The sequence below is a fragment of the Desmodus rotundus genome, chromosome 12 (assembly GCF_022682495.2).
Source record: "Desmodus rotundus isolate HL8 chromosome 12, HLdesRot8A.1, whole genome shotgun sequence".
In the NCBI taxonomy this organism is placed as follows: Eukaryota; Metazoa; Chordata; class Mammalia; order Chiroptera; family Phyllostomidae; genus Desmodus; species Desmodus rotundus.
The window spans coordinates 27,960,562-27,981,401 of NC_071398.1; the positions used below are offsets into that span (position 1 = coordinate 27,960,562).

Genomic DNA, 20,840 nt, shown 5'->3' on the forward strand with positions numbered 1-20,840 from the left:
AGACCTTTGATTTGTTTAATTAGGAAAGGGTTGTGGGGACTCTAACCCAGATGTTTCGTGTGATTATTTAATATGTAGTGTTTTTTTCCCCTGAAAGTGTATAATATGTGTAGTTTATGTGATCAGTGATTTTCTTTCTTTCTTTTTTTTTTCAGTATATTTTTGGAGATTTTAGCCCTGATGAATTCAATCAGTTCTTTGTGACTCCTCGCTCTTCAGTTGAGGTAAAACAGAACTTTGTTTTATTGAGTATATGTGTAAATAAAGTTAATGGTTATGTTTTAATTTTGATTTTTTAATTTATGCTCTTCGATAAGGAATTCCAGTGTACAGGGAAGTGCAGAGACTAATATGAGAAACATCTTAACCCACCAACCAGATTTAGCTAATAGTAACATTTAGCTATATTTATAAGTAGCAAACATTGCAGATACAGTAGAAATGTCCATTATACATCACCCTCTTTCATTTCATTCCCCCTGCCCCAGAAATGATGACTGCTGAAACCGCTAAGTACTGTTTTCTCACTGTGGTTTTCACCTTTTACTATGTGTGCGTAGCAATAGATAGTACATTGTATTCTTTTATATGAAATGTCACATGGTTTCATACTATATTCATTTTGTAGTTTATCTTAAGCTAATGTCCTTTAGATTTATCTACACTGATGCATTTTGCTCTTTGATTTCAGTTGTTCAATACCATTGATTAAACACACCACAATTTATCCTTTTTACTATTGAGGACCATGTAGGTCTTAGTTCTCCCACTGTTACAAAAATGTTGCAAAAAACATTTGTTTTGGCTTCTCATGCTCCTGTGCGTTTCTCCAGGATATAGTCTAGGAGTGGACCTTCGGGCTTGTGCAAGGGGTAAACATCTTCAGATTCACTAGAGACTGCTCATCTCTAAGTGGTTTTCACGGTCTGCGTTCCCATCAGCAGTGCCTGTGCTTTTTCTCTATCTCATTTAAAAACAAAAAAAATCTTGCTCATTCTTAGTATAGGCATACTTAAAATTTTTGTTAATCTGATGGGTTATAAATAGATCGTCATAGTTTTAATTGACATTTCCCAGATTATAAACAGTTGAGTACTGTTTGTTGGCAATATATATTTCCAGTCCTGTGAATTACCTAATCTCTGTCCCCTGTCCCTATTTTTTTATCAAGTAATCTGTCTTTTTCTTACTAATTTACAGGATTAATAATCTTTGGGTTTGCATATTAAAGGTATCTTTTCCTAGCATGAGAGCTTTTAAACTTCGTATATGATGTACTTTTATTTTTCCCTGGGTAAGGGGAATACACTTTTCACCTTAATGTCAAATGTATTGACATTTTTCCTCATAGTTTGTGGATTTTTGGTTTTTAAAAAAATACCTTTAAGAAATTTTTCCCTTCCCTGGGGTAATAAAGACATTTTTTTCTTCTAAAAGACTTCAGGTTTTTGTTTTTACCTTAGTATGTAATGCAACTGAAATTGAGGTATTGATTTTTACATATGTGTGAGGTGGGCATCCCACAACCCCTCCACCATGGCAGCACCGTTACTGAGAACTTGGCCCGTAAGTCTAGTACCGCCCTGTCAGGTCGCATCTTCCTTCCTGTGTGCTGGGTTGATGCTGGGTCTCCTATACTATGTGCCTTTTGATTTATCTCTCTATCAGTACCATATATTTTAATTGCTGCAACTTTATAGTCAGTCTTCCAGCAGGGCACACACATTCTTCTTACACTTATAAGTTACTTTGGTGCTCCTTCGTTCTTAACTCTGCCTTAGGAATTTATGATCAGCATGTCAAGTTTCATGAAAAATCCTATTGAAATTTCAATTGGAATTGTGTTAAAATTGTGTTTAATTTGTAGGAGAATTAACATCTTTATGATAATTTCCCTAAATGTGATTGTGGGGCATTTCTCCATTTATTCAGGTCTCCTTTTATGTTCATTCTTTATGTGATTAATGGTTTCTGTTTTAGTTTGATAAAAACTTCTTGGAACATTTTTTCAGATTTATATTTAAATATAAAAACTGTTGAAATTTCATTGAAAGGAAAAACAAGGGAGAAGTAAGTATACAGTATATCAAGTAAAATCTTAGCTAACTTTTAATGAAACCTGACTAGCCTTTTAAATCCCTTAATTTTAGGTCCCTTAATAAATATACACAGTTGTGCATTTGTGCCCATATTAAATATTTACATGTGGCATTGTTTTATTTGGTAAAATGGGGCAGGAGAAGCCCCATTTAGAATAGGGGTCAAAAGGCCAGGGTTGCGGTTTGTCTGGGCCCCTTACACATGACCTTGGCAAGTCCTTTACTCTTCACCTTGGTTCTTGGATTCTAAACAACTTTTTGTTATGGAGGTGTGATTAAATGAGAACGTATTGGAAGTGTTATTTAAGCTTAGAGATAAAAAAGGATTTGTTACTTGTTTTCTCCTTTCATTTTAGAAAATGAATAAATTTAGTTCAGTGCCATCTCCATTTCTTCTATTCATTGATGTTAACAGTTATGATCTCAAGGAACCTAAGAATACAAACCACGATAGAGTGAAAGCTAAATTATATATTGTGTTTCCTAAGGCAATTAAATGTATCTACACATTCTAAAATTCCGTAAAATTTAAGGATTGAAGTTTAGTGTTTTCTGATGAGTTAATTAGAAAAAACATAATCAGATCCCATATTCCCCAAGCATTAGTGTTAATTGAGGTCTACTCTATAAACTCTAGTAGTGATTCAAGTTTTAAATAATTTGTCTTTGAATCACAGTAAAACAATGGTGGTACTTGCCACAATACACAGTCTAAAAGTGCTCTACATGATTAAGGTTTTAAAAAACGATAAAGCCCAACTTCTGTACTTTATAAAAGCTTTTCTCAGGTGTGTGCATATATGTGGGGTTTGCGAGTGCTGTTTGCAAGTAAGTGTCAGAATAAAAACATGTGTTTTCCTGTGTATGAAAGTAGAAAATGTACCATTATTTCAAGTCTGAAGAGCTGGGTTCCTTTCTCACTCTGCCACTTACACAGATTCAGTGACCTTGGCGATATCCTCCATCTCATTGTTCCTTTAAAAAAAAATTGAAAGTGGAAAGTGCTTATTTACTTAATAGACATGTTGGGAAATCATTAATGTATGGTGTGGTACCTAGTGTAAGAAATGTTAGTAGGTAGATATGAAGGATGCTGATGATAAAGTTATGTCAGACTTTTTATTTGAAGGAATAATGGCTGTCATCAAAATGAATTATGCCAGAAATTTTAGTGTGTCAGGGCCTGTTTGGGGGTCTTCTTGTTTTTTTAAGATTTTATTTATTTATTTTTAGATAGGGGAAAGCAGGGAGAGAGGGACAGAAACATCAGTGTGTGGTTGCCTTTTGCACACCCCCTATGGGGACCTGGCCTGCAACCCAGGGATGTGCCCTGCCTGGGAATCAAACCAGCGACCCTTTGGTTCACAGGCCAGCAGCACTCAATCTAGTGAGTCACACCAGTGAGGGCTTTTTTTAAAATTGCTTTTGAGCATGCATTGAGTAGGAGGGTAGGGTATGACAGGTGTTGTCTATCAAAATTCCATGTGGTCCAGTATCTCTCAAAAGGGAAGTCCAGGCTAAATAATGTGAACAGGCTGAGTTACTCTCCTCAGTTTTTACAATTTGGGTGTTTGGATTATAGTAATATGTAGGACACAGACTATTTATTGTGATGTGTGATTGGATTGGTGGGGGTGTGAATGATGTTATCTCACTTCTGCATAATCATCTGGCCTCTTACCTTGTTGGTAAAATAATTGCGTCTCCTACCTGTGTTGTTCCTACCACGTAGCATAAATGAGAATCTAGCGCTATTCCTCCTGTATTTTTTTTGGCTGCTAGGAACTGGATAAAGTACTTCCCCCCCTTTACTTGGGGCCAAGAACTGAAAAACAAAAATTTGAGAAATGAAAAATATAAAAGTTTTGTAAAAATATAAACAATTCATAAAAAACATAAATGTTTACATATAAAACACTGTCTACAAAAGCGTCATTCCTTTCAGCTGAGAGGTTTTGTCTCTTTTTAGTTTGCTTGTTTGAAATCTTGTCGCTGGCAAGATAGGATGGTCAGCAGTTTTTAACAAAATCAGAAGAAACAAGTTGAGCTGATGTGATCTTAAAGACATTCCTGGGAGATATTGTAGGTTCCCTTTCAGACCACTGCCACAAAGCAAATATTAGAGTAAAAAGTGAGTCTCATGAATTTTTGTGTTCCCCATTGCATGTAAAAGTTTATACTAGTCTGGTAAGTATGCAGTAGTGTTGTCTAAAAAAATGGACATACCTTCATTAAAAATAATATGTTGGTAAAAACTGCTAACCATTATCTGAGACTTCAGTGGGTAATAATCTTTTTTGCTGGGGGAGGGTCTTGCCTCGGTGTTGATGTATTTTCTTCGAATTCTCTGCAAAGAGCATTTGTAAAATGAAGTGCGGTAAAAGGAGGCATGCCCATATCAATTTTTAAAAGGTAATTGCTATCTTTTCTAAAGCTGTGCTCTAGTTTAGAAGCCAGGGTGATTTAAAAATGAATTACTCCAACTTTAAAAATACAGTCAACTTATGAATAACTGTGTTTTGAACCCCAGTCATAATCACGTTATTGGTGTTAAAAATAGGGAGACAATGCAAATTGCTCTTGAAACCTCCCAGGCTCTCATCATAGGAGACAACACATAAACCTCAGCCTGCTACTGAGTAACAAGTCCAGGATAGCATAGTACATGCAGGGTGGGATGGGGGTGTGTGAGAGAGAGAGAGAGAGAGAGAGAGTGAGTGTGTGTGTGTGTGGGGGGGGGGGTGGTGTGATGTGATAGAATTAAGACAGTTACTCTCAGTGGTTTGGAGATTTCAGAGGAGAGATTTAGGGTTTGCGAAGGTCTTTGAGATACCAGAACAAATTGTGGCAGCACCAAAAAGATTTTAAAATATCAAAGGTCCCAAGACTTTTTTTTTTATTTTCACCCAAGGACATATTTTCGTTGGTTTTAGAGAGAGAGGAAACAACAGTTGATTGCCTTCACGTAGGAACCCCTACTAGGGAATCAAACCTGCAGTCTGGGTATGTGCCCTGACTGGGAATCAAACCTGTGAACTTTTGGTCTCCTGGACAATGCTCCAGCCAATTGAGCCACACTGGCCAAGGCAAAGGTCCCAAGTCTTGTCTTAACAAGACTGTTAGCAGTATTTCAGACTAAGGTAATTTAACTGTGTCTAACATAACTAGATTACAGTTTTTTACACTTCTCAGTTCACCTTTGTGTGTGAGATTTTATGTTCTTGCTTTGGCCTTTATATTTTGCATTCTTATAAGTAGCTGTATAATAGGAAACTTTAAACAATAAATACAATTTATTCTGTTGTGTATTTATTATACCCAATTACCATATACTAAAGTGCTTCTTATAAGTGGTGGAAGTTTTGTTCAGTTAAAGGTGCCATATGCCTCTAGAGGTTTAAAAAAAAAAAAAAAAAGATGAAGAAAAAGAAGCAGCAGCTCACTCACTCACTCATACTTCTTTTGGGCCAGAACTCATTCCAGCATACAGTAATTCCCACAGTTACACTCTTACCAGATTAACATATCAAAATTAGTGTGTTAAACACACTAACAGAAAATGACAGTATTGCCCAGGAGTCTGCTGGGTGGTCTCTTTTCAAATCCTTGCTTCTACCACTTAACTAGATTTTGAAATAATGGGAGGTTAAAAAAAAACCCAGAATTTTTAGTGCCTTCAAATTGTATAGATTTCTATCACCAGGGGGCACCCCAGTGTCACTGCTAGAAAATTTTGGGAAGGCATTCTGTGTATGGGAGTCAGCTAAACTTCTTTGGTGACTGCAGAGGGACATGACCCCAATTTGTGGCTTCCTCAGATGCACCTTTCTGCTTCATAGGCCTGCGCCAGTGGTAAATGCTGGGGCACCCGGTGTGGGTGAGTGAGTGCTGTGTGGAATGAATGGTTTTTGCACTTCATGTGCAAGGCCAGTGTAGTTCATCTCCACACACAAAATGCTTTCTCCTCTTGTGACAGTGTGAAGAATACTGGGGTGCCCCTGCATGGTGGAAATATGTGCAGCTCTCAAGTCCTGAATGCGGTCAGTTGCTTTTGAATAATAGCACTGCATAGCTTCTCCTTTGTGTTAATTCTCTGGAGGGAGAACTTGGTCACTTGAAATGATAAGCTTTTATCTCTGATTACTGAATCCACTTGCTAAGAGTTAATTGGAGAAATCAGCTGAGGAAGCCACTTAAGCAGAAATTCTTAACAGTAGTGGACGTGAGAATTACCTGGCACCTCCAAACATTGCAGACGTGGGGCCCCACACAGTCATGGGGCCACCGCACTGCCAGTGCTGTGGTGAGCAAGCAGCCTTTGAGGAGCACTGGTTTCTGTTCTGCTGCTCTGCCTTCAGGTAACGATTATTTGTCTGCCTCCCTTCCCCAAACTTAAACATACCCATTTTAAACATTTCCAACTTAAGTATTATGGAATAGCTAGGAAGGAGAAAACTTTGATGTATTTATTATGCCTTTCTGCTTTTTACAGAGGTCAGGCACTTGCCATTGTGCTTGATCTCTTCCAAACACGGAATGCGATTTTTAGTCCTTAATTTTGTTATTTAAGGTATTGTATTAAAAAGGGAGCCACGATTCCCAGACTTTTCCTTCCCAGTGGGCTTTCTCCACTCCCTGCTCAGGGGCCAGGTCCTGGCCTCTGCTGGCTGTGCTGACATGTGCTGATTGTGAACACAGTGCAGGTGGTCACCAAGAGTCATCCTTACTAGTGGACAAAGACAGGTGGCTGTGGGGTTTATGGGGAGTCACTAACATCCTGTGAAGCAAAGCGTATGTCATAAGCATTTATTAGCTGATTTACTTGTCAATTAGAGTTTATTTTTATTTTTAATTTTTTTGCCTCACTTTTGAATCTGTTTAATAACTATATATTTAAAAGCATTCCTATGGTAGTTTTTCTTAAATGAAGATGATCTAATTGTACTGTCTCTCTGTGTTATTTCAGTAGAAATGTCATGAGAAGAAGTTAAATGGATAAAGAGTTTTAATGAAATGTTTTAATAAAGTAGCACATGTTGGGTTTTACCATTTTGTTGAATTAATATTTTTTCAATTCCCCTTGCAGCTTCCTCCATACAATGGAGCAGTTCTGTGTGGCACACAGGCTACCGATGAGCTACCTGATGGTGAGCTGTTTCTCTCCTTCATCTGGTCATATGTACAGGGTGGGCAGGGCACCTGCAGGCAGTGTTTTCCTGGTTGGTCGTACTTTTTGAATAAACATTCCCTTACAGCTTGATGTTTTGGCTGTAAACTATAGTAGATACAATCACTGAACCACTTTGACTAATGGATTAAAGTTTATTCAGTAGTGCTTCATAGTGTCAGACATTCAAGGTTTAGTTAAGGAAGTGATGTTCAGTTCTATTTTTTCCTTAGCAGTTCTCACGCATGGGCGTGTTCGTGACTGCCAGTGCTTTTTGTCAGACTTCTCAAGCACACTTTCAGTCTGGGGGCAGAGGCTGCTGGCCTGGGGCCCGCGAATCTGCGGTGTGCTCTTTGCACGGCTCACTGGCAGCTCGAATCTGTTGTTCCTGCAGTTTTGCATTTATGACCCCATCCTCACTAATGCTCTTGGGAATTCAGGTAACCTCTTTACCTCTTGCTTTGTTACTTTTTTTTGGTCTCTGTCACAGACAATGACCTGGTTCCTGGAGATGGTGCTTGCTGAGATGAAATGACTTTGAGTAGTTGAAGTGCCCAGTGTTTAAATAACAGCGGGGGCCTTTGATTACTGCAGGCCTTGGTCAGATCTGTCTAGATATTTGGTCTTTTTTTTTTTCAGTTTGAGTCACATCAAAGGCCCTTGCTGCCCGTGGAGAAACTAAAAGCTAGATCTTTTCTTTGAGAGTCTGGGATTTGGTTCCTTGTTTTGTTAACATGGTCAGACCTGTGAAGGGGGTTTTAATTATAGTTTAGGTTTAAATGTAAAACTTGAAACAATTATTATTCAAACTCTTTATAGTAAAATTAGAAAGTGAATGTATCTAAAATTATTAGCAATTTTATGAGAAACAGTGATATAGGAAATCATAAGGGAAAGAGCAGTTCTAATGATGGCTTAGGTTGGGCATAGAATAAATGAAGCTAGAGGGACCTAACGGCTCTCCCTGCTGCCCAGCCTCTGGAGCAGCTTTTTTAGCTGGTCAGTCGAGGTCTCTGTGTCCATGTGTTTTTGCGCATAGTGAGCATGCTGCAGAGGTTTACTCAGTGCTTTAAAGGGTTTCATTATTTTTCCTTTCTTGTTACACCTTCCTTTCTATTTCATTTAGCAGCCCCGCCATCTCCCCGGTGGCGTGGGCTAGAGATCGGGGGCTGCACTGCGAGTGCTGCAGCGGGCAGACTTTAGGAAATGCCGTGTGAAGGTGGAGTTGTTTTATTTGAGCTGGTTTTCCTTCCCCCAACAAACTCAGTGCCTGCCTGACCTGAGCATTGAGTTCCCCGTGTGCTACTATATCGATTGGGTTCTTCAAAGCATGAGTTTTCAGGACCTGCACCGGTCTTCCAGCCTGACAGATTGGGCTTTGGGCTGACCTCTCTCTCTGCCTTGCAGTGCAGTGGACACGCGTGTCCATGACAAGTGTTCCTGGGTAGGGAAAGGAACTGTTCTGGATAGGAGTCTGCCTCCTAGCGATGTGATCGGATATGTACTGGGTACCTGTTTGGCAATAGCCGTAGCATATTGAAATAGTTCCATTAACATCACATCACATCCTAGAATGTTTTACAGTGTGGTGAGATTCAGAATTGATATGTGGAAGGCACTGTGTCTGTTGGAAATAATCAAACTCTCGTGCAGGCTGCATGGCACAATGCACACTGAGGGGTAACGTGATTTCACAGTGTACGCCATGGTCTGCAAAGGGGAGCCTCCGCGCGGGGAGTGCTCTTCACTTCTTTAGATACAGCAGTTTCAGTTCCTGTAATAGCACTGCACACAGCTCACCTTCAGGTGCAGTAAGTAATCGAGAAGGTAACTGTTCTTGGGGGATTCTTTTTAAAATAAGGAGACAACAAAAGCAAAAAAAATCAGTGCTCAGGAGCCAAAGGATTCAAATTGTCCTGTTGGTGGCTTTACAGGTAAACTAGCTCTTAGGTGTAACAGGAACTTTTTGTTGCTGTGCAGGTCCCTCCCCCTACCCTACCCAACCCCGAGGAAGGGGTGTTTTGTCAAAACAAACGAGGAATTACACTAGGCCACTGCCCTCCCTCTAACTTGCACACAACTGGCTTCTCTCTAGGGCTGTTTTTTTCCTTCTATAAAAAGACTTCTGAAGTAAAATATATCTAGTTCTCTGTAATGGAACACAATTCTTTTGGTATTGTGATTTTTTTTCCTTGAAATACATGCCTTGAAAAAATGTTGGCCTTTTATGATAGATTTGGAGAAATTTTCACTTACGCACTAAAAATGAATGATAAGGCATGTGTTCTTTTCTTAACTTCAAAATTTATTTATAACTTGATTTCATCAGTTATAAGCTGACATTGATGCTTGGTGTCTGTTGAAGGACACGGTGGATTCTGAAACTCAACCTAATGTCAGAAATATGAAAAAATGCACATCTTAGAATGGATGGAACACCTAGATTGTTGTCGGCTGGGAGGAAGTGCTTCTGAAGTGAACTTTTATGTGGAAGGGCAATTCTCGGTGTCGTTTATACTTTGTGAATTACTCAATTGCACTAACTAGAGAAACCGTAACGTGCAGCAGTGATGTTAAGTCTTTGAGTTTGTCATGTCATCGGGATTTTCTTTCAATTGTCTGGAAAACCTGTGCCCTACTCTCGGGCATAAAAGTAAGCTAGTAATGTCAGATTTAATTGACAGGTGTTTTCAGGCAGGCAAAATATTATTTGCTTTTTATTGTAATTTTGTTTTAATATCTACCTTCTGAAAGTCTCCATTTTAGCTGCCCTGAGAGTAGAATGTAAATACAGGCTGTTTTTTTATATCCCCGAAGTAAGTATAATTTTATAGTTATTTTAGGAAATTATTCCGCATGGAAATAAAATGTCAGCTTTGTTAATTAGAAGACTTTAATGTTTTATTTTTCAAAGAGAAAAATAATTATTGATTCTTTCATAGTTTGTGTAGCTATATTCTTAACTAATGGGGTATTTACTGACTTCTTTCTTTCTAAATAGGACAAGAATATCAGAGAATTGAGTTTGGTGTTAATGAAGTAATTGAACCCAGCGACACGTTGCAGAGAACTCCCAACTACAGTATTTCAAGCACATTGAATCCTCAGGCCCCTGAATTTATTCTTAGTTGCACAACTTCCAAAAACCCCCCTGATGACGCAGATAAAGAAGCAAACCACAGCTCCAGTGACTGCCAGTACCCTGGCGCTGCCCTTGATCTGGACAGCAGTTCCAATGCAGAAGTTGAGATTTTGGAAAATGATGGCAGTCTTGGACAAAGGGAGCGTAAAAAGAAGAAAAAACGTCCACCTGGATATTATAGTTACTTGAAAGATGGCAGCGAGGGTAATGTTTCCACAGACGCCCTGGTCAATGGCCATGCCAATCCAGTGGTCCTGAACAGTGTGGGCACCGAGGATGTAGAGTTGATGGGCGATATGCCCTTGCTGGGGACACCCAGGACTTGTAGCAGCCCTCAGGACTCCACGAACTTCGTCAGTGACGATGTGCCTGGTGGCTCTTTCCCCCGAGCCCTAGACAGCAACACTAGGACTGCAGGGCAGCCTGAGGGCTGCCAGGGGCCTGACTTTGAACAGTCCTGCCTCCCTGCAGAGGCTGGCAGGGACAGCCTATTGAGGACAGCTGTGGCTCACCCTTATGTTGGGACTGATACTACTGAAAACCTTGGAGTTGCTAACGGACAAATACTTGAATCCTTGTGTGAGGGCTCAGCTGCCAACGGGGTGGAGTTGCACACTGTGGAAAGCACAGAGTCGGACCCAGCTAAAGCCGAGAGCACTTCCCCTCCTGCCGATGCCCTGGCCTCTGTGGCTGGCTCCACTCCCATCAGTCAGCCTAAGTCATGGGCCAGTCTTTTCCATGATTCTAAGCCCTCTTCCTCCTCGCCTGTGGCTTCTGTGGAAACTAAGTATTCCCCTCCTGCCACATCTCCCCTGGTCTCTGAAAAGCAGGCTGAAGTCAAGGAAGGGCTTGTTCCAGTTTCAGAGGATCCCGTAGCCATAAAGATTGCAGGTATAGTTCAAAAGATACAGGTCAAAAGTGAAGAGGGGAGCAGGTCTCATCGCCTGTTGAGTGAGAAGTTTGAGGCAGTCTGGGCTTATAAACTGTGGTGATAGATTGTTACCCAGAGCAATAGTAGATTACCTGTGTGGTAATAGAAATTTCTGAAGAATGCCTGTGCCTTAAGTGTTCTAAAAGCAAAATAATATATAAGCAGAACGGGAGGGGGTTGTCATACATCTGTGTTAAGTGAAAAATTTATGTCTGTTACCAGTTCTTTTCTATTGATAAATGATATTTCCATTTCTTGCATTTTGATCAGTTCTGCTCCATTGTGACTGTATAATGGACTTGTCCTATGTGTTACACCTGTTGTACAACTTTGGTGTGATAATCCCTGATTTGACCTCACTTTGTATTGTTTCTTTTCTATATTTCTTAAGATATAAGAAAGAATTTGAGGTTTTTCTTTTTAATGCCTGTTTTGGATTGAGTAAATGGATTTACTTAGTTTTAGCACATAAAGGTCAGCTCTTGACACAGAAAGAAAAACTGTAACAGTTTGACTCAAAGTAAATGTTTTGTTTTGAGGTGTTAAACTCAAAAGTAGAACTAATTCACAATAAAAATATAAAGCTGCATAATTTGCAGTTGTTTTTTCAGTTAAAGTAGGAAGTCAGAAATACAAAGGAGTATGTTTGTATGTATCTAAGAAGCCAGAGCCATTTCTTCAGGTTTCATTGTACCAAGTTTAGCAGCCTGCTCCTCAGATACTTGCCTCATTAGCCGAGTTAAAATAAGCTGTCTCTAGGATTTATGTGACATTTTCTGATTTAACATTTGGAACACCTGACAGCACTACCAGGATGAGGGTGAACACAGTAGCAAGCTGTAAAACGCATACCCTTTTCTGAATGGTCAGAATTCCATAAAATACGAAACACTCGTTTGATGGCAATAGGATGACAGCAAGCAGTCTTTTTTTTATAAGTGAGCATTTTGTTCCTTATACAAAATACATTATTTTGAATACTTTTGGTGCCTGGAGTTCTCTTAAAATGAGAAGGTAATTGATAGGCCAGTCATCTTGGGCTTCATACCTGTTTTTAAGAGCCAGGTGATTTTTTATTATAACTTCTGGAATATATTCACTGCAAGGGAATGTTGTTACAGTCAGGATAAGGCTGTTACAAGGCTCTGTATAGGTCATTAAGTGAAAAGCTTATTTTAACCTATGAGAAATGCATGGCGGGATGCTTTCAAAAATGTACAGTCTGAGTTGAAAGTCTTGAAGATAATGTAATTAAACCCTTGTTCCTAAAAATTACTTCACGAAGGAACACCGCTACTCCTGGGAGATTCTCTCAATCTTTATTTACAATAAGAACGTTTCATTTTAAATGTTCTAAAACACTCTAGCCATGTGACTTTAAATATGGTTTGATACATAGTTTGCTTTGTTCTACCTATGTTGAAGTCTAATTAACCTGCTAAATCTGACGTTAACCTGCTTTGTGAAATAGGTCAAATGTAGGGGCTCTTAGTCACCTGTATTACTGGAGAGCACCGCTACAGTCCAAGTAATTGTTTTTGAATTGATGTAGTGTGTTCCCTCATCCTCCCCACACATTTATTTTCTTACTCCTATTTTGAGTAGGCCAGTTACAAAGATGAGTTAATTATCTGAGCAAAAGTTTAGCTCCTCATAAAATACTGTGTGTGGAGCATTAGAAGTACAGGACGTAGTTGCTGGCAGTTTTCTTACTGCTTTCTGTAAGATAATGCAGCGAGAGTAGCCACACTGAATAACGCTTGGAATCGTATGGAGCTTAGGTAACGTGGAATTGTTTGGAATTTTTTTCTCTTTGTCAGGTTCTCCATATTTTTATGATTTGCTTCATAAAAATGATAAAGATATAGTCAATTTATTATGTCAGATCTACTACCACAAACTACCCTTCAGTGGGCATACTTTTCGGCATAGGCCCTCTTATTTTAAGCAGAATGTCACTGAAATTCTAGCTCCATTAAAAGATGTTGATTTTGGTTATCAGCATTTGCCCTTCATCAGCATCTCACTGGTTCTACTGAGAGTAATTTTTATGTTTATCATTATGCTTACTAGCTTTCAGGAGGGAGGGAGAAGGGAGCCTGCAGACATCGTCAGCTGTTTGGATGTTCGCATTTCCGGATCATCTGCCCTGTTGTAAATCTCTACTTAAAATGCCAACTGGTTTTTTTGTAACAACAAGTGAGATACGTATCAGAACGACAGATGAACTGTGAAAGACCACGAATCACATATAAGACATTTTGAAATGAAATACGACCAGCTCTTGATTGCTTGTAAACTGTTTACACATTGCATTAGTGATTTCTGCTTTCAGCTTCTTGGTGGCAGGGCTGTCTTTGCAGTGTATATTATTTATCTACATTGTGTTCCATTGGCTGTTTCTTCTGAAATATAAGCTCCATTTAAGAAGGAGATGGAAGCCCTGACTGAGTGGCTCAGTTGGTTGGAGTGTCGTCCTGTACACCAAACGTAGCAGGTTCAGTCCCCAGTCAGGGCACATACCTAGGTTTTGTATTTGATCCCTGGTCAGGGTGTCTGCAGCAACTGATCCATGTTTCTCTCACATCAGTGCTTCTCTCTCTCTCTAAAAATCAATTAAAAAAATATCCTCAGGTGAGGATTAAGAAAAAGAGAGAGACGGAAGGGTAGAACACTTCAAAGGAAATACCACTAATGGAGAGAACAACAAAATCATTACAAGTTGGATCTACTCAGGAAAATGAATTCCTGGGCCCATATTTAGTTGAATTGTAAACAAAAATTAGCTTATTGTTGATCTTTGTTTTGGGTGTTTATAAATCATATTTATACTCCCTCCTCCAACTTGGGAAATGATTTCTCAATTTTGCATTTTCTCTTTAAATTCTCCAAAGTAGCGACAATGTAGTACACCCTAAGCTAAAAAGAGGTGCAGCGCCTGCTGGCAGGAATCCAGCCTTGTGGATTGAAAGCTCAGTCCATATCTGATTTGATATGTACACGTCCTTGCTGGTATTTATGATATGTCTGTAGAACTAAACTGAGACCCCCTCACTCAGTAAAACAAAAGCTGGTCTGTAATCAGTGAATAATGGTACATTTTGGGTTGCTTTGCTGTCCTCCACATGATGAGGTCACCAAAATAGTGTGTTCTTCCAAAGTGATGCAATGAGGAGAAGAAAACCAGCTGGAGAATGTTCTGGACCATTAGGAAGATGACAGAAAAGCAGGCCAACACAACGTATCAGAATGTCAGCTGTGGACCAGCCGTTGAGCCTTAAGAATCGATGAAAGTTCTGCATCTTGCATTTTCATGGGTTTTTAAATGGTAGTATGACCTCAAAATCCTAATTTTAGGAAAACAAAATTCGATGTGTAAAATGTGTATAGGAATAAGCATAGCTTCTATTGACTTAAAAGTTTACGGTGCTAGTATTGCCATTGAGTTTATAAATCATTTCATTTGAATGGCACGATGTAACATGTCAGCTACTTTGTACACCTTAAAATACAAGAAAGAATGTTAACCACTTAGTTTTGGTTATGTCAGACTTCATAGAGTTAAACTTTCAGCCATTTAGTGTTTGAGCTATTACAAAAATGAAGACGTCAGTTTCAATTTCTCATCTTTTATGTGATACGGAGTCATTCTGGCATTTTGTACTGCCCCAGTAACATTGTTTTGGGGAGATCCACCAACTTCTGTGAAAAAAAAAAGTTGGATTGGGGAAGCCATCTTCCTAAAGTTGCTTTCTGAATGGACCTGAATAGTAAAATCACACCAACAGTGATGAATTGAAAAGAAGGGAAAAGTTTGTTATTACAGTACACTTGTTATTATTTGCCCTAAAAGAAGGGAAAATTAATTACCACCAGTGCTGACTTCGGACCACATGTCAGATTTAAAGTTTCAACCTTAGGAGGTAGCTCTGCCTTCTCTCCTCTATGGCTGTCCTTTCTGATACTGCTTCTTTTCACTTCTGTAATTATAGTGCTTATTGAACTTTAGGCTAGGAACAAAATAGTCATGGAAATGGTGATTTGTTATAAAAGGAACTTAATTAAATACAGCCAAGAGTTACATGAAAAAGGTAAAAGCAGTATTCATACTGGCTTGTCTGCAAGTCACGAATAAGTGACTTTCCCATTACAGCAGTAGGATTCATTCATCTTAGCAGGATTCGAAACAGTGACGGATGGCTGCAGGGGTTAAAACGGTCTTGGCGTCTGTGCTGCTTTCCTTGGAGGGAGAGGAGCAGCAGTGCACTGACGAGCTTCATCAGAAGTCGGTGTCTGGCCCGGAGTCAGTTTGCGGTTGTCGAGATTATTCAGGGGAAAAGGCTCAGTGTACAATATGTTACAAAAATGAACCTTTAAATTGTCTGAATTTGGTTTTAAGAGGAAATCCTAGACAGTAAGATAATTAATCTTAATTTTTTACAATCTTTCAGTCCTTCTGAAGTGGGACTTTTTAATATTTACTGAAAAAATTTTAATTTCAAGGAATTTAAGCTAACATTTCTTAGAGTACTGAAAATTGTTGGTTCTCTAAAACTCTTCCATAAATTAATATCAGCTCTTTATTTTCTAACAAGGATTCTGGAGTGTCTGTAATGAGCTGACAGTGCCGCTAGGTGTTTTCTGTGTCTGTTACAAGTATCACCCAGCAGGCTCCCCAGAGCTGATCGCAGTGCAGTCTCTGTTGCAGGTGAGGAGGGAAGTCATCTGCTCCAGGGTACGAAATGAATGAAGTGGCAGAGCCAGGGTGTGAACCCAAGCGTCTGGTTTGTCTTCCGGGACTCTTGCCCTTGTCTGCTTTTCCACAGGGGTGCGCCTGGAGGCTTTCTGAACTATGTGCTAGAATGACCTTTAAAGTTCACTGGGTCATTTCTGTCAAACTGGAATGCAGTCCTTTAGCATAAGCAACAGCTTTGGGGTCCAGATGTTCAGTTCATCCCGTGTCACTGTCTGATACGCACTTGGAGTATGCCATTCACTATCTAGGTCAGGGAGTAACACTTGGCCTTGCCTTGAGGGCTATTTATGGGAATAAGATAGGGAAGGAACAGAAGGCAGCTTAGCAGAGAGAAGTAATCATTTGCGAAGGGGTATGGAGAAAGGAGGCGAGGAAGAGACTTGATGGAGCCAGTAGGGGTGGCGTTATCTGGCTAGGGACTGGCTATGAAGACCTGTTACCCTGGAAGGGGAAGACCCAGCTGAGAAGTTAGCAGTGTGAGGGTGTTGTCTCTGAGGAGCTTCCTGTCTAGGGAAGGAGCTACACCCCCAGTAAAAGGTAGACTGTGATGGTGTCTTTTGCTGTGGAGATACACAGTGTGCAACTCTTAGATGTCTTCAGGGGAGACTATTTCCAGTCGTTAGTCAGTCTTTGAGGGTAGTGATTCTGTATTTTAGCTTATGGAAGACTTGCCATAGTAGCAAAAATTTTTCTAGAATTAACAGCATAATCATTAAGGAAACAAGATTGTTCAGTGTCTCTATTTCCTAAGTCCGTAAAGACTTACTAATCTACATTTGTAAATATTGTACCAGAAGGCTGTTCCAAAGGATGTTTAAAGACCTGAAAAGAAGCTAGTTTTGTACATTCGATAATAAATCTTTTGTTTCTACATTACGTTTCAGAGTTTTTGCCTTTTTAATTTTGTAGACACGTCTACTTGGAATGTTGTTACTTGCAGTTATTGAACAAACCACTAGGTGATGCTAAGATACTTTGTATTGTGGAAAATCAGTGAAACTGCCTTTTTTTTTTTTACCTGCCAGCTCCTTGAAAATAAGCAAACCAACAGTAATAGCCAGAAGCTGGCATTGATTCAAGGGAAGGGTTGATGTAGAAACTAAAGGTTTCTGTCCGACCAATACAGGCTGTTTCCCAGCTGAATGTCAGAAAGAAGTCAGCTAACAGTCAATTGTAAGTTGGATCCATTCTCTTGATTCCATAGGGTTTGAATGTTCCATCCTGCAAGTGTGCAGGTTATTCTGGGCATGTAGCTTAGTTATGAGCTTTACAGGAGATGCATTTTTCAGTGGAGCTTAGAGCAGTTAATTCTTGATGTTTTGCACCTGCTTCCCCTTTGAGAGTAGAGTTAGCCTTGTGATAAATGATTTTTAACAAGATATGAATTTGAAGTACTAATGATCATCTATACGCTTTGTTTTTTTAAATATATTTATTGATTATGCTATTACAGTTGTCCCATTTCCCGCCCCCCTCACTCCACTCCATCCAGCCCACCCCATCCCTCCCACATTCCCCCCCTATAGTTCATGTCCATGGGTCATAAATATAAGTTCTTTGGCTTCTACATTTCCTACACTATTCTTACCCTCCCCCTGTCTATTTTCCACCTATCATCTATGCTACTTATTCTCTGTACCTTTCCCCCCCTCTCCCCTTCCCACTCCCTTATTGACAACCCTCCATGTGATCTCCATCTCTATGGTTCTGTTCCTGTTCTAGTTGTTTGCCTAGTTTGCTCTTGTTTTTGTTTTAGGTGTGGTGGTTAATAACTGTGAGTTTGCTGTCATTTTTACTGTTCCTATTTTTTATCTTCTTTTTCTTAGATAACTCCCTTTAACATTTCATATAATAATGGCTTGGTGATGATGAACTTCTTTAACTTGACCTTATCTGAGAAGCACTTGATCTGCCCTTCCATTCTAAATGATAGCTTTGCTGCATACAGTAATCTTGGACGTAGGCCCTTGCCTTTCATGACTTGGAATACTTCTTGCCAGCCCCTTCTTGCCTGTAAGGTCTCTTTGGAGAAATCAGCTGACAGTCTTATGGGAACTCCTTTGTAGGTAATTATCTCCTTTTCTCTTGCTGCTTGTAAGATTCTCTCCTGTTTAATCTTAGGTAATGTAATTATGATGTGCCTTGGTGTGTTCCTCCTTGGGTCCAGCTGCTTTGGGATTCTCTGAGCTTCCTGGACTTCTTGGAAGTCTTTTTTTTTTTTTTTTTGCCAGATTAGGGAAGTTCTCCTTCATTATTTGTTCAAATAAGTTTTCAATTTTTTGTTTTTCCTCTTCTCTTTCTGGCACCCCTATAATTCGGATGTTGGAACGTTTCAAGATGTCCTGGAGGTTCCTAAGCCTCTCCTCATTTTTCCGAATTCTTGTTTCTTCATTCTTTTCTGGTTGGATGTTTCTTTCTTCCTTCTGGTCCACACCATTGATTTGAGTCCCAGTTTCCTTCTCATCACTATTGGTTCCCTGTACATTTTCCTTTGTTTCTCTTAGCATAAGCTTCATTTTTTTCATCTGGTTTTCAAACAAATTCAACCAATTCTGTGAGCGTCTTGATAACCAGTGTTTTGAACTGTGCATCCGATAGGTTGGCTATCTCTTCCTCGCTTAGTTGTATTTTTTCTGGAGCTTTGAAGTGTTCTTTCATTTGGGCCTTTTTTTTTTTTTTTTTTTTGTCTTGTCGCGTCTGTTACTTTAAGGGGCGGAGCCTTAGGTGTTCACCGGGGCGGGGTAAAGCTGGTCGCTGCGCTGTGACGCTGTACATGGGGGAGGGGCCAAGAGGGAGCAATGGCGCCCGCTCCAATCTCCACCGGACCTCAATCTTTCACTCCGCTACCCACAATCAAACTGGGCCCCTCTGGTGCTGGTTCCCGAGTGGGTGGACTTGTGCACACTCTAGGCCCCTGTGGGTCTCTCCAACGACCTCTCCTGTGAGGCTGGGAGTCTCTCCTGCTGCCGCCCCAACCCCCATGGGCGTTTTCAGTCAGAGGTTTGAGGCTTTATTTCCCCTCGCCGGAGCCCAGGGTTGCGCTGTCTGCTTTGCTCCCCGCCGTTTGTCCGGTTTATCTGTGCTCAAATGTGGGGCCGCAGGGTGCTACCCGCCGCTCTGCCTGCCCCGTTCTTCGCCACTCTGAGTCCGGCCCTCGGTTTATCTGTGCGAGAATGTGGGACCGCAGAGTCTGCTAGTGGTCGGACTGCCTGCCCCGTCCGTCCAACACTCCGCCAGTCTCAGTCCCGCCATGGCAATGGGAGTCCTCTCCGCCCCTCCTACCGGTCTGGATGAATGTTTATTTTTTATTTCTTTCGTGTCGGACTTCCTTGCCGTTCGATTTTCTGTCAGTTCTGGTTGTTCAAGGAGGCGCAGTGTGTCTACCTACGCCGCCATCTTGGTTCTCTCTCTTTTTTTTTTTTTTTTTTTTTTTTTAGTCTGTTAAACAGGTAATATGGAAGGGATGTTTCAAATAGATCTTGTATGCCTGTTCCTGGCCATTTTCTTTCCCATTTCCTCCACTGTCTATATTGAGCAGGAATTAATGTCATCGAGACCCTTCCGCACCTCCCCCTTGGACCTTTACCCCAAACCCCCACCCTAGAAGCCTTGGCCTTGTGTGCCCTTGAGACCCTGGAACCTGCTTCTGCCCCCACTACCAATTCAACCTTCCCCGGGCCTCTGGATCAGTTACAGACTCTTCTCAGCCTGTCACTCAGGTGTGGTGCTGTCAGAAAGCAGTCTCAGCCTCAAATCGCAGGGGCCCGAATGGATGTTGAGTATAGCTATGTTACTTGTGGGTGTGTGAGGGTAAGTGTACTGTTTACTGGTGTCTCTGGTTGCCCCTTATCAGCACCTCTAAACAGTAAACTCGTTATCTCATCACAGCACAAAACAAAAGATAACCCACGCTTCCTGTTGTATTTATTCCCTGGGTAGACGGCACCATTACTCCAGCTGGAGATGTTCTCTGGTGTCAGCTGCCATCTGTTGTCATCGGCCCCTGGCTGCCTCGGGGTTTCTCCAGTCCTTGGATTGGGCTGAGCATCCCTTCCACTGACCTTTCAGCTTCTCCTTCCCTGTGATGTCCCTTCTTCACTGCCTGAAAGCTCTTCTGCAGCAGGGCCACCTCTTAGTCCGCTCTGTGCCTCTGGGAGCTGGTGCCTAGGCAGGGCTCTGCAAATGGCAGCGTGGTGTTTAATAGAGGACCTGGTGTTAGGAAGACAGCTGGTTTCGAGTCTTACATTTCTGTAAAAACTTAGTGGGTTCTAAATGTAAAAATACTCTGGCAAAGAGTTACAGGTGTCATGCTGGGTATTCATTTGGGATTGATGCTTATTTGAAAATGCATTTTTTTGTGTTTATATCAAATAACTCTGTGGCGCACATTGGAAATTATGGACTGTTGTGATAACATGACTCAAAGATATGTAAAAATCCATTGTAAATAGAAGATCTTAAACCTGTGGAGCAAAGTTAGTATCTGAAGCCTTAGAGTAAAAGGATTTTAAAGTGGAACCTGTTGTCTACTGAGACAAAAGAGCCTAGCCTCTGGAGTCAGGTGGAGCCAGGTTCACGTGTCAGCTTAGTTATGTGACCGGTACCAATTACCTATCCCTTTGCACTTCATTTTCACACCTGTAAAACGGGAATGATACTGGAGACCGACTGACAGGGTTGTGAGGATGATTATGAGTAATAGAGATAAAGCCCCCAGCACGGAGTCTGCCGCATGACCGGGACTG

The 20,840-nt window shown here is 40.6% G+C and overlaps 1 protein-coding gene across 3 annotated transcripts in view; it reads left to right on the forward strand.

The window, feature by feature from the left end:
- USP10 (ubiquitin specific peptidase 10) overlaps positions 1 to 20,840 on the forward strand; it is a 65,157-nt gene that overhangs the window by 25,050 nt on the left and 19,267 nt on the right. For all 3 annotated transcript variants that reach the window (XM_053916128.1, XM_053916127.2, XM_053916126.2), the window contains 3 exons: positions 156 to 224; positions 7,186 to 7,246; positions 10,268 to 11,299. In XM_053916128.1, coding sequence (XP_053772103.1) covers positions 156 to 224; positions 7,186 to 7,246; positions 10,268 to 11,299 — 1,162 coding nt within the window. The remainder of the gene's footprint in view (positions 1 to 155; positions 225 to 7,185; positions 7,247 to 10,267; positions 11,300 to 20,840) is intronic.